Source organism: Miscanthus floridulus, chromosome 7, assembly GCF_019320115.1.
Source record: "Miscanthus floridulus cultivar M001 chromosome 7, ASM1932011v1, whole genome shotgun sequence".
Classification (NCBI taxonomy): domain Eukaryota; kingdom Viridiplantae; phylum Streptophyta; class Magnoliopsida; order Poales; family Poaceae; genus Miscanthus; species Miscanthus floridulus.
Window position 1 is genome coordinate 71,240,405 of NC_089586.1, and position 13,674 is coordinate 71,254,078.

General features: G+C 41.8%; 1 protein-coding gene and 1 long non-coding RNA gene across 7 annotated transcripts; one reads left to right on the forward strand and one right to left on the reverse strand.

Moving 5' to 3' along the window:
- The first annotated feature begins 3,757 nt into the window (after positions 1-3,757).
- On the forward strand, positions 3,758-10,638 carry LOC136463401 (uncharacterized). Of its 6 annotated transcripts, XM_066462400.1 has the most exons (11): positions 3,764-3,953; positions 4,120-4,244; positions 4,332-4,452; positions 4,596-4,712; positions 4,803-4,926; positions 5,010-5,155; positions 5,513-5,607; positions 5,813-5,864; positions 5,991-6,135; positions 6,675-6,943; positions 10,536-10,638. In XM_066462400.1, exons 2-6 carry the CDS (start codon positions 4,227-4,229, stop codon positions 5,041-5,043), a joined length of 414 nt encoding a protein of 137 aa, XP_066318497.1. In that variant the 5' UTR covers positions 3,764-3,953; positions 4,120-4,226; the 3' UTR covers positions 5,044-5,155; positions 5,513-5,607; positions 5,813-5,864; positions 5,991-6,135; positions 6,675-6,943; positions 10,536-10,638. The 6 variants fall into 6 exon arrangements, 5 of the variants coding, with proteins under 5 accessions (XP_066318500.1, XP_066318497.1, XP_066318501.1 ...); XM_066462403.1 differs by lacking the exon at positions 10,536-10,638 and having other exon boundaries at positions 3,758-3,872; positions 6,675-7,415; XM_066462404.1 differs by lacking the exon at positions 10,536-10,638 and having other exon boundaries at positions 5,010-5,106; positions 6,675-7,415.
- A 725-nt stretch (positions 10,639-11,363) lies between these two features.
- LOC136463403 (uncharacterized) lies at positions 11,364-12,588 on the reverse strand. The gene is made up of 3 exons (XR_010761004.1): positions 12,465-12,588; positions 11,945-12,032; positions 11,364-11,861 (listed from the first exon to the last, which is right to left on the reverse strand). It is a non-coding gene; the product is annotated as an uncharacterized lncRNA (long non-coding RNA).
- Between the last annotated feature and the right edge of the window lie 1,086 nt (positions 12,589-13,674).

Here is a 13,674-nt window from a genome sequence, read left to right on the forward strand (position 1 = left end):
GCGACGTCCCTACGCCACCGCCACACGTCTCCGACGGACCCGTGCCGTCGCCGTCGTACGCGAAGTCCCTGCACCACAGCAACTGCGTCGACCAGTGCCGTCAGGCTGCGCCGCCACCACCAGCTCGGGTCTTTGCACCACCGTCGCAGATACCTCGCACCCGAGGTCGCGCACCACCCACCATCGGCGCCGCCAGCACCCCCCTCACCAGTCCTGGTCGTGGCGGGGGCTGCCCTCTGCATCGATGCAGCACGCAGGGGCAGGCAGGGTCGCGGGGCAACGGCGCGAGGGTGTAGGTCCATGGCCCGAGGCGGCGGCGTGACCAAGGGGCGGCAGCGGGGCTGGGTGCCCGCGGGATCTGCGACCGGCATTCGTCAGAGATGAAGCGGCCCCTGTTGGCTACTGTGGGCTCCTGCTGCCAGCTCGGGGCCATCTCCATGGACACGATGTAGGTTAGTAGGTGGCCAACGTTGTCGGTGACTCCCACGCCATGCTCTACCATTGAGTGGTCAGCGGTGGGCAGGGACGGACCCACAGGGTATGCAGGGTGGGCCACCGCATACCCTGGGGTCCGCTAGTCATAGAGATAGGTAGAAATTTTCAATGTAAAAAAATAAAAAAGGAAACGATCGGCACTTTGGCTTCCGTCCTAGACTCTCGGTTCCGTGATCTCGCTAGCACCTAGCAGGCGTGGACTCCGTGGATAGAGTAACTGCTGGGCGACGCTGTGACACATCTCGAATTCTCGATCGAGGACGAGGAGAACTGGAGAAGCCGAGAAGACGACTAGACGGGAGAGTTGGAGACGGCGACGGCCAACGGTGATTCGTAGGACTTCCTGGTCGTGAGTCTGCGATGATCTGCTCCTGCCTGGCTCCTTTAGGGCGACGCCGCGATGGGAAAGGAGAAGCCATGAGCCCACGACGATCCGGCGAGGTGGCGACGACGATCTGCTTGGCTCCTCAGGGCGACGCGCGAGGTCTAGAACTCCAGCAAGTTCATCAGCACCGGTCGATAAGTTCCAAAGTCCAAACATGAGTCAATAACTCAATATCGCATGTGACTATACTATTTGAGTTTCGCGCGTTTGGTAATTATAAACTATTTTTCAAAAGATTTGTTGAATGATGAAGAGAAACGGCGACATTCGATCCTTTTTTGGCAAAGCAGCAAAGAAGTCGGCTGCAGCTGCTTTGAACCCTACCCCACCTCCGGTTGAAACTGTTGTGGAAGAGCAGAATCGAGAAGATAAAGCAGAAGTTGAAGAAATTGCAGATCCTTCGCCCCCGCTAGCTTCATCGCCACCGCCACCGCCCACATCAAAGCCACCAGTGTATGACATCAATCTTCTACCATATGATCCGGGTGAAAGGCTGCCCATAAAAGATTATCATGTTAATGATCAAGATGCAATCCGTAGAGCATATATTACTAAAGGTCCTTGTAAACCTTATATACATGATTTCCCATATCGAAACATTGAAGACACCTCGTCGATTCAGTTTACAGTGGTTGTATAATTATGAGTGGCTTGAATATAGTATCAAGAAGGATTCTGTATTTTGTTTTATATGCTACTTGTTCAAGAAGGACAGTGAGTCAGATGCATTTGTTGTTGATGGATGGGATAATTGGAATATAGGAAACGCCGCACTCATCAAACATAGTGGTTCTAAGGCACACAAAGCAGCTCAGGAGAGGTATATTGGTTTTATAAATCCCAAGGTAGCAATTGATTATCACATTGACAAGTGGACTGATGAGGAGCTTCGTCTTTACAAGAAAAGATTGACATATTCACTTAGATATATCAAGTTTCTTTTGCTTCAAGGATTGGCATTCCGTGGAAATGATGAAAGTGAAGAGTCTAGCAACAGAGGCAACTTCATTGAACTTTTGAAGTTTCTTGCAGGAAATAGTGATGAAGTGAACAAGTATGTCTTGAACAATGCACCAGGTAATTGCACTTTGACTAGCCCAAAGATACAAAAGCAAATTATTCATTGTTGTGCCATAGAAACTAGAAAAAAATAATTGAGGAACTTAGTGATGAGCCCTTTGCAATTTTAGCCGATGAGTCTAGTGACATATCACATAAAGAACAGCTAGTTCTTTGCTTACGTTTTGTTGATAAACTTGGAAGGCCATTTGAGCACTTCATTGGAGTTGTTCATGTAGATGATACTACGTCTTTGTCACTTAAGGAAGCAATCAAAGGTTTACTTGATAGTAATGGATTGAGTATGACTTAGATTAGAGGTCAAGGTTATGATGGGGCTAGCAATATGAAAAGTGATATTAAAGGGCTGAAAATATTAATCATGAAAGAATCACCTTCTGCTTATTATATTCATTGCTTTGCACATCAACTCCAACTAGTTCTTGTAGCTGTTGCCAAGGGAAATACTGATTGCAAGACCTTTTTTATCAAGTATCTATCTTATTGAACATTGTTGGGGTTTCTTGCAAGCGTCATGGTATGCTTCGAAATGCTAGGCTGGAGAATGTCAAGAAATCACTACAGTGTGGTGAGCTTGAATCAGGGAGTGGTTTAAATCAAGAGATGGGTTTGCCTAAGCCTGGTGACACTCGGTGGGGCTCGCATTACAAAACTATATGTAGCATCACCACTATGTATTCCTCAATCCATGATGTGCTCATTGAGCTTGGTGCTGATATTGCATATAAGGATGATTGGACAAAGATTTATTTTGTGCTTGGAGCATTTGAAACCTTTGAGTTTGTTTTCTTTGTACACTTAATGTATGTTATTTTTGGATACACAAATGAGTTATCGAGTGTTTACAGAGAAGGGATCAAGATATTCTTAATGCAATCTCACTTGTTAATGTGGCAAAGAGCAGGATGCAATAGTTGAGGTCTGATGGTTGGGATAAATTTCATAAGACGGTCACTTCTTTTTGTATTACACATAGTGTCAAAGTTCCTGCTATGGATGATGTTTATGTGCCTTATGAAAAATCAGCAAGGTATGTCCGTGCCCAAAACCAAAAAAATGATGACCATTTTAGAAGAGAAGTGTACATTGGTGTCATTGATTAAATTAGTCAAGAGCTTGATAATCGGTTTGATGAGATCAACATGGAGCTACTCTCTTGTATGTCAGCCTTTAGTCCTTCCAAGTCATTTGCTTCATTTGATGAACAGAAGCTGCGTAGATTGGCTAAATTTTATCCTAATGACTTCTCCAACAACAATTTGGTACAGCTAGAATTACAACTTGATAATTATATTGATGACATAAAACGAACTGAATGCTTTCAAGGTCTAGACAACATTGTTGATCTCTCAGTTAAGCTTATTGATACAAATAGACATAAAGTGTATGATATGGTGTACTCGTTTCTCAAATTGGTATTGCTTTTACCGGTGGCAACTGCGAGCGTTGAAAGGGTATTTTCTGCATTGGTTATAGTGAAAACAAAATCAATGAATAAGCTAGGTGATATTGTTCTGGATGATTGTCTACAAACATTTATTGAGCGGGATATTTTCTTTCAAGTTGATGAAGATGATATAATTGAGGCATTCATGTCATTGAGAAAGCGACGGATCAACAAGTAATATTGTAAGTCTCTTATATGCTATATTTTAAAGTATTTTGTATTTCATTTGAACAATTTATATGGTTTTAGAATATGGTTTTACCGAATAAGAATATGATTTTACCAAATTATATATGGTTTATTGTATAAGATTTTTTTTTTTTTTTTTTTTTTGCTGCGCATACCCGAGACGGTGGGGTGGCAGTCGCCGAGCGGCTGTCCGCCGAGGACAACGCGGCGTCCGACGAGGTGCGGCGGGAGCTCGCCGCGCTCAACCCCGTCCGAGGAGTTCGGAAGCAGAAGCAGGTAATGATCCGTTCCTTTGCAATTGCAATCCTGGCCCCTCATTGGCCACTGGACGCTCCGTGTTGGCTGCACGTTGCTGGGGTAATCCTGCTTGATGCTTTTAAGATGCTAACCCTGCTTGATTGCTTTTAAGGTGTTCGATTTAATGGCCCTGAAAGGTTGCCATGTTGGTTCCCTTATCAGTTTGTAATATCATGTGACTTAATCCTATGCTTATCGAGCTTAATATCCATTTGTTTCTTCATAGTTTTCCGCTACTAGCAGAGAGAAAAGACCTATAAAGTTTAGGAGAGGGCAAGTGCTTGTCATGTTGCTGGAGAAGAACACTTGCAATATATTTTGGTTATTAAGTTTATGATGATGCGCTGCAAGGTAAATTCAATCCCCTCATATCTCTACAAAATGGGAGAAAAGAAGCTATGAACTGATATGATTTTTTACGGCATATATTTTTCCTAGGTTCATGTACTTGTCACCGCTCAAATTAATTCTAATTCGAGGAGGGTGAGTGGTTGTTGTTGTGCTGGTGGGCGAGAGCTGAGAGATGATTCCACATGTTTGATTATGGGATTTATTCAAGGTTGGAACCAGCCGGAGGCCTGTAAAACCAGATTCCTCGGATTTAGATTGCTATTATGGCGTCCATCCATTCATTAGATGCGCGACTTCTTGTGATTCTACCCTGAATTGACTATAAAGGATTTACTGCGTTGATGTCTGCAGAACTGTGGTGGCTCCTGTGGCGCCCGAGGACGAGCTGGGACGACATGCTTCTTCAGCACGAGACACTGAAGGAGTGCAGCAAGACTGGAACCATTGGTTGTCCGGTGGGTCAGGAAGGTGAGTGTTTTGCATCATATCTCTCGTGGTGATTGTTGAGTTAAAACCATGGCAGGTTGCTTATAATTGATGGGTGATTCTCGCGTGCAGTTCCCGTTCTTCTGCAGCAACAGGGAGTACATCATAGGTCGAAGGATATGGGCATCTCGAAAGACGTTTTACAAATGAGAAAAGTCATAACTGTTGGGCAGTACCTAAACTTTCCACATGAAAGGTCCATGTGTTCAAGTAACAATTTGGTTTCCCTTTTTTTTTTAAGCAATAAAGTGTTTAGTATTTTGTCATTTGACACTGCAGGTACCATCAGGGAAGTGCCTTATGGAGCTCATAGTGATTGACTGGTTTAAGGACACCAAGCGTATGGATCATGTTGCTAGGCGGAAAGGATCAGTAGGTGCAGCAAGCAGTTGTGGCAAAATGATTTTTAATGCACACTTTATGAAGTAATGATATTTTTGTTAAGGATTCATATTCTTCCATTCTATCATTTGTTTATTATTTTTCCTGTTGTTATACATAATAGTTAGGGAGTAGCGTAAACTTAAGTGCCAAGCTGGATTAGTTTGGAGCCCAGTTACTTTGGAGGTGTGCTTACTGGCTATTGCATTCCGTAGTTAGCACTACATTGATACTGCACTGGATTCTCATGTGAGGTTCTCTAATTTAATCTTTTATTACTTAAAATACGTTCTGTAACCATACTGTGAGGTACAGAACTGAAGCTATCCTTCATCCAAGTTCCAATTACTGGCCATCTAATTTATCTCTGTCTGAGTTGTAATTTTTTTCCTCGCCTGCAGGAACCGGTGTTGCTCTTGCTGGAGTTTTCCTGTATTCTCAGTTCAAAAAGTTAAAACCAAAGACTAAGGTTGCATGAAGACAACCACCTGATCAGGTAAAAAACTATAAAAGGATCGAGAATTTGGAACTATGAACTGATGTGGTGAAGCAGACTTGCCTTCATGGTAGCAAACACCGGTCGTTTCCCCATGTTTATCTTTAAAAAATGGCATGTTCTCTTGTCAGCTTCTTTGGCTGTGAGAAGCTTGTACATATTGGTTAGCCCTTTTCTCTCTGTTTTCATGCTTGCTTTTTGACAGCAAAAAAGCAGAGGACACCTAGGTACATCAAGGTTGATCTCCAGCAGGATAGGTTTGATCCAAAGTCCAACTGAATTAATAATCAATTACAGAATCAAGTTAGATAAAACATTTTTGTTCAACCTTAGAAATGAGATACCTTCCTGTTTTACTCTTTGATACCGCCGGAGCCTGACAGGTGGATCGGAGTTGCAATGCAGTAGAGACTACCATTGACAGGAATGCATTGTGAGAGGTGGGTGTCCAAATGAACAGCAAGTGGGGATTGGTGAATGCTGGCTATCGATCATCAAATGCTCTCCGTGTTCTATAGCGGGGGCCAGGTGAGGCGATTGTGATTTCTTTTTTCTTGTGATGGCAACTGCATCTGGGTTTTGTGAAGCTTTGATCATGCAAGTTTACTTAGTCAAGGACTCAAGGTAGATAATTGGAGTAGAGATGATGGACGATTAACTCATAATAGTTCATTGGGTCAGTTATATGATTCTTTCTCTCTCTTGATTAAATATATTGTCCGTCTCACCCTGCTAATGCTAAGCTTCCACAGTAACTTATTGTTAATAAGGCAAGCATATATATCATGGGAAATTAATATGAAATGACAATGGAAATTTGAATTAGCAAGAGTTGGTCAGTGACTACTATATAAATACTAGCTCAAAGTACAAATTTGTTTCTACCAAATTGATGTCCACCAGAAACTAATTTCCAATCATTTGCAAAGATTTAGGGCCGTCTAAACTCCAAAAATGTTGAATTTAATTGTTAGAGTATTAGTATGAAATGGAGTATGGCATGCCATAATGTGTTAAAGATACATATTGTGGTTGTTTTATTTACACTATTAACTATCACCCAACAGGGGCAGCAGGGCGCCGGTCACGCCCAACACGACATCGTCCATGTCCTCCTCGTCCAGTGAGGCGGCGGGCAGTGCTGCCGGAGGAGGAGGAAGCTTTGGTGCTGGGGAGGACTCGCCTCATGGGAGGTGCAAGAAGGAGGAAGGGGATGGGGAGAAGAGCAAGGCGCTCGACAAGGGGGAGGAAGACGTTGACAAGGGCAAGAAAGAGTGAGTAGCATGACCTGGAATTCTTCTTGAGATTGCACTAGCTACGTCGACCAAATCCTGTGGTATTTCCTTTTTTTCAACTTCTTGATAGATGTTTCCGCTAATCATCAATTTTACTTATGGCAAACATGGCAATATTGTCATAGCATTTACCATTTGAAGGATTCCTTTTATTTTTCTTCTTTGAAAAAAATGAAATTAGTGGACAGTAGGCACTAATACTTTGCTGCAAATAAGCTCCCCGTTATGATTTGGCATGCCTTTTCTTTTAAAACATTGATACTAATATGTGGAAAAGTACGAGTTTCTTTTGAATACAAGAAAAATCCACGCTTTCTTGAATACTACTAGATCTCTTTGCTTCGTATATTCTATGGTAGATCACATTAGTTGAAAACAGAATACTTTTGAAGGCATAAATACTCATTGGTTGCGGTAAAGTGACATTTATACGGTGAGTATAACATACATTGTTTTAAGGTTTTGTGAGAGATTTTTGAAGACAGCCAGTATTACCCATGTGATAATATATATATATACTCGAACCTGTGTATAAGATAGTACGGAGATGTGGCAGAACTTATTGGTAGATTTATTGACGCACGAAAGAAAAAGAATGTCAGAGATTTATTCCTATCGATATAAAACATTATTTTAGCCGCTCACGGAAAGGTCAATATGTAGTGTATAACACTTTTCCACAAGGGATACTAAAATTGGATAAGAAGCAAAATTTTAAACCACCACAAGATGTCTAGTAGAAGAGGGAAATATACCTTTTTTCCTCGATCACATTGTCTATCTCAAAACGAATCAGTGTAACCATGCCTTTAGATACCTTTCTATTTGGATCTTCAATTGATAGAAAAAACTGTCATTTAGGATTACATTCTCTTGGATCAATCCATCTAATGCTAGATCCCACAAATACATAATCCGGTACACACAACAGCATCGATGACCAAAGAATCAACATACTACCAAGATTAGCTTAAACATGTGTTATCAAAGAGCTTGATAAATGGAAGCAATTTATATTCTATATTTCATTTGACGTGAAGGCATCAACAGGATGAAAAAACGAAGCTGTAGGAAAGACTTACGGGGAAAAATTTTTGATTTGACTTTTGGTTCTCACAAATAACTGATTACTCAGGGGTTAAATACTAAATAATCTGACAGTATATCAATCTAGTTTTGGTCTTGCTGATATAGGTTAGCAAGCAATATTAAAACTAAATAACCAAAGAGCATACTATCTATGTACCCTGTTAGTCTATGTAATACAAGTCTATAAGGTGATAGAAAAATTACTCGCAAATAGACTGAAGATTATTTTATCAGACATCATCAGCGAACAACAATGTGCCTTTGTGCCAGGACGATTGATCACTGATAAGTGATAACATTCTTTTGGCTTATGAGTGTGTGCATGCTATTAATAATAGAAAAAAAATGAAAATCCGGTCTCTGTGCAGTGAAATTAGATATGCATAAAGCATATAATAAGAGTTGAATGGAGATTTTTGGAGGTTACATTTATTTTTTCTAGTCACGCCTGATTAGCTAACAGAGGTAAATTTTAACATTTTTGTATTTGTATTGAAGAAAATTACCAAGCTTTATCTAGTGAATTCGATCGCACGAATAGTACAGATATGTATATGTAGAGTTGTAGATCACTAACATGCTCTTATAGAGTTCCATGATTTTGGCATAAAGATTTATATTGCAGTACCTGACATGTAGTAGTGGTTTAGAGGCATGTATTGGCATGAATAATTGAGTTCTTGCAACTAAAAAGCAAACTGAATGCAAGAAACACCTCAGCTTTTTTTAAATACATCCCCGTGCAATCCAATACATGCATTCCATCAAACAGTTCAGACTTTCACTGCACTCAACAAGTGATTTAGGATTAGTTTGTCAGAATGAGGGTATTTCCATTTTATTTTATCCCAAAAAAGCATAAAGTAGGAAATTCAGTATAGTAGTCAGACCATAATATGTTTTTGTTTTACCATCGGAGCAGCATTTGCCTATTAGATTATCTGGTCAAAATAAAATTGAAATGTAATAGTGAACAAAACCAATGAGTATGATAGGGGAACCGGAAAAATTACTGGCTATGGACAACTGACGTCCAAACTTGAATGGAATAGAACTACACTAATTCAGAAGGCCAGTGCCCAGATAAACATTTTTTATGCCACCAAAAGCATTTAGACCACCTCTTGAATACTATAAGATCTGAATTTCGCATGTTTCACAAAACACTGTTTTTTTCTAAAAGAAACAAAAAACACTGTTTTGTAGTTCAGAGAACTACGCTCCATGATGAAGGAATAGAATATTACAAAGAAAATAACTACACCTAGAATTTGTATGACATCATGGTTGAAGCTGGGGTTTCTTTGACCTGAGGAGTGTCAAGGGAAGACACTGGATCAACAGCATCATGGATGACTGGCGGATGCCGCAGGTGGGGAAGCACCAGGCGTTAGGGGCATTGGGCTCATTTTGACTGGATGGCTTAGCGTCGTTCACCATCGCTCTCCGGTGCGTGCATTCGTCATCCCGGCAAGGTTTGTACATCGGTGAGGAACGAGTAAAGATGTTAGCCGAGACCTAAGCAAACCGATTTGTTGTCCAACCAGATCGAGAACAGCGCAACAACCAGATCGACGTAGGACATCGGATTGAGATTAAGAAGGCGGAAGGACAAAAAGGAAGATGGAGATCAAGAAGGAGGGGACACGAACTTCTGTGTCACAACAGCGACGACAACTACGAGGTACTCGAGGATGACGGTGAGGTAGACTTGGGGCAGCCCCACACTTGGCGAGGAAGATAAGGATGAGGGCATCCTCTACCCGGCGCTTCTGCCTCTGGCTTGCCAGTGCTCAAAGCGCAGTCATCGTCGCTCCGTCCTGTATCCGCGCGCGTACCCGTTGGCAGGGCCAGCCGTCGCATCTGCGCACGCAACGGGAGTGGGTCGACGAGCTCCTCTCTTAGCCACGGCACAAGAAGGCGGCGGCGCAGGCGAGCGCGCAGGCGAGCGCGCAGGCGCGGCGGCGCGGAAGAGGAGGCGGCATCGGGGCAGCATGGGCGAGCGCGCAACGGCGAGGGTGAGGGCCGGGGGAGAGGAAGCCTGATTGCAGGCGAGATCTCGCATGGGGAGGGGCGCAGCGCGGGCATCGGTTTGCGGAGGCCGCTCGCAAGTCGCAAGGGAGCGGAGCGAGGGGCGCGTGGGATCGCACGGAGGCAGGACGACGTAGCGACGTTTGATTGTCGCACCAAAATTTATCCACTCTTTACTCTTTTTAGTTGTAAGAGAAAAGTTTAGCCGAGATTAGCACAGGTCCAACCTATTCGGCCCATAACCAGGGGCCCACTTTGCTGGTTCTGATTTCTGAACTTGGCTTCTTTTCGACAACTGAACGTTCAATGTGGATTCGTGATTATAGCACTTGCTTCAGGTCTTCTTTTTTTTTTGAGAAAACTGAAGAGGCCAAAGCCCCTACACATAGGATAGTTTAAAACAAAGAAGGATACAAAAAAAATCAGGTCTAAACTATGAATTACACCATTGTTTGGATCCATTGGTCAAACTGAGTAGCAAGGCTTTGGCTTAACTCTATGCACTTGCTTCAGGTCTTGTTCAATGCTCCATGGTGTCCAACTGTCGAGGTGTGCATGTTTGGTTCCGTTACCCGAACAAGCCAAGGGTTGCCATAGCTCACCGCTACGAACCCGCTATACTCTATTTAGCACCTTGTTTGTCAATCAACAGGCTCTTAAGCTAAGCAAGGAGCATCGCTAAGATCCGACACTGTTCCTCTATGTTTTCTCTTTCCTATATAACTGCGATGCTGAAATTCTATTCATTCATTTATAGATGGAGGGAGTAGCCACCAATTAGCCTCCCAATGCAAACTTAGGGCATGCTTGGTGCAGGATCCGGAGGTGCACCAAATGGCCGAGAAAAATAGCGCATCTAGTAATACTAGGACGATCGGCGCGCTTCGCCGCGCCCGTATTGAATCCACGTCGACTTGTTTATACTCAACATCATATTGATGGACCAAAAGAGACGGCAAGTTATACGGAAGCGGATGTTGTAAATCCGTAATGAAGGAAAAGGCCAACCAAAACACGTGTCGCATAAGAAAACGTTAGCATCTTTTAGTTAGTATAAGAATTATTTTTTCTAAGGGCAACACAACAGCCAGTCTGCGGAAAAAGGTTTATCATTCTTGTATGTGCCCAACAAATGAGACGAAAGTAAGTAAAAACGTTACATTAGTTATAATAACAATCGTGTACTCGGTACACGACGATCTTCCCACAAAAAATTACAACACAAAGAAACAGTTTGTGCATATATAGGCTATAAAGAGTGTGTTTGAGATCGCTTGATCCCGTCACAGTTAGTTACAGCATGGCAGCTTACCCTGCATGCCATCTGAAGCTTTTGCAAAAACTGAGGAATTTCCTCCGGTCATATATAGTCCGCTTAGTCTAAAGAGACTAACAAAGTTACTATCTTGTCAAAGAGACATCAACCATGCATCGATGTAGTATAGTTTGCCCTGGCTAGAGGGAACTGCAAAAGGGAAAATAAGTGGTTGTTGATTGAAACAATAGAGATGGCAAAGAAGGAAATGTGTTATAACAGGTTAACTGAAGATGCAAAACTGAAAATTAGAAAGACATTCATTTCCACCTCTGTTCACCACTGTTTTTTTTTGGGCACATCCTCCAAAAAACAACCAAACTTTTGTTGTGCACGCCTGAAACAACCAAACTAAGACCTTGCAAAGAAGAAAGAAATAAGATCCTAAGAAAAGGATTTAGGAGTATCTGTAAGAGGTTGGCTATAGACGTGGTAGGGGGGAAGCAGGGATCTATGTTCATGGACTTGAGCATGGCAAGTGGACGGAGTGGCCAAGCTGAGAGACCGCTCTAAATCCAGCAATCCTAGAATAAGAAACCAGTTCAATCTTGGGGGAAATCAGGGAGGTAGAGCAAAATTAGAAAACAAAGAGAAGAAATTGGAGTACCTAAGAGAGTGGGGAAGAGTTTGCTTCTGGTGCGGTGTTTGGAGTACATCGACGTTGGTCGTCTGTGCTAGATGCTGAGGTAAACGGCCTGGGTGATGAACATTTAATTTTTAGACAACCATGGAGTTAGGCATGATCAATCAGAAACCAACAAACCCATGACTAATGCATCTGAAAAATCTAATGCTAATTTTATATACTATCAAGATGCAAACACGTCTTCCAATCAGTGAAAGAGAACGAAAGGAGATGCTGATCTTGAAGAAGCGTATTAGATAAACACATGTTTGCGGCCTGACTATCTTATTGCAGCGAATTCAAGCAATATACCACTAAGATTAGCTGGGCACAAGGTCTCTGATCTTCACATGTACACTCTACATTGTTTTTCATGTTCTGTATTTAAGTACTTTATTTATGGAGACAATGACGACTGTCTATTATGGGATACAAATAACTAAGTGCGAAAGCACACTGACGACTGTCGATATGGGAAAGAATCAATGAAATCGATATGTACCTGCTCTGCACAGCAACAGTTTCAAGGAGGCTAGATTTGCATACCATTTGCATAATGTGGATCCCTGAAATGATGTTTTCCCTAGAACATTGAAACTCATGAAGAAATCAGACAACAAAATACCATAGCAGCAAAGGTTACAGGTACAAATGGATGAGTGCAGTACCTTCAATATGAGCACATCACAGGCAAAAAAAAAAAGGGAAACCCACTGGTGCGCTTGTGGTCCTGTGCATGAACCGTTGGACATCAAAGGCATGTACATGTTCATTCCGTAAGCAAATCACCACAGTTGTAAGCATAAAGGAAGAGTGAGATCTGTATTTGCTATTCTCTATGTCACTTGTATTATGGGTTCTGGTCTGATGTCTGGAACTGAACGAAGTCTATCTATATGCAGAAGTATCATCTATGTTCCAAATTGAATCAAACGCACACATGACCTGCAACTGTTGTCTGATTTCAAAGAAAGAAAAGTCCCTGTATTATGTTTAGAGGTCTGCAAAATGCAAACCTGGGATGCTTACGCTACTACAGTAAAATATGCTAGGTATGTTCTCTCATACTAAGTTAATTGTAGGTATGACTCTCTTTTTTTTAAAAAAAAAAGTGCAGGAATGACATTTAATCTTATATGAAGCAAAATTAGACCATGAATGATAAATGTTGTTTCTTTTCAATATATGTGAAGCTTGAATATTTCAGTGTATATGTACGAAGTCTGAATCAATTCTGAACAGCACTGATTCTTGAATCTAAACTTTCTCATTAATACTATAGCCTATTCCAAGTCCACATTTCTCCTTTTTCTGAATATTTCGGGCAGCAAGGTCCTCATAATACAGTGCAGATATTAGGTCAACCAAAAAAACAGAGTAGTTTTGGTCTGATAAAACAACAATACACACTTACTTTGATGACGATGTTTAGAGATCAATTTTGGAATGGAAACTGTAATGGACACGTCTGAATGACCTTGCATGAGAAGAACTACGTTAACTGATATGGACATCAGGACATGTACACACTAAAGAAGAAAGAGAGGTGAATCAAACGGGTAATAATGTTCTAACCTGACCATGCTGAGCACGGAGAGGAAATTACAATTGTATATACGGAAACAAAAACATTGGATCTTCATGGTTGAGTAGAAGGTCTGGAACTCTTGATTAGTCAGTAAAGTTGAAAAGAAGTAAAAAAAATAACTAAG

Bases quoted from the DNA above. Each gene is read 5' to 3' on its own strand.
- LOC136463401 (XM_066462403.1), top strand. The intron at 4,713-4,802 runs GTGAGTGTTTTG...TCTCGCGTGCAG, and splicing joins TTGTCCGGTGGGTCAGGAAG to TTCCCGTTCTTCTGCAGCAA. The intron at 4,927-5,009 runs GTCCATGTGTTC...TTGACACTGCAG, and splicing joins CTAAACTTTCCACATGAAAG to GTACCATCAGGGAAGTGCCT.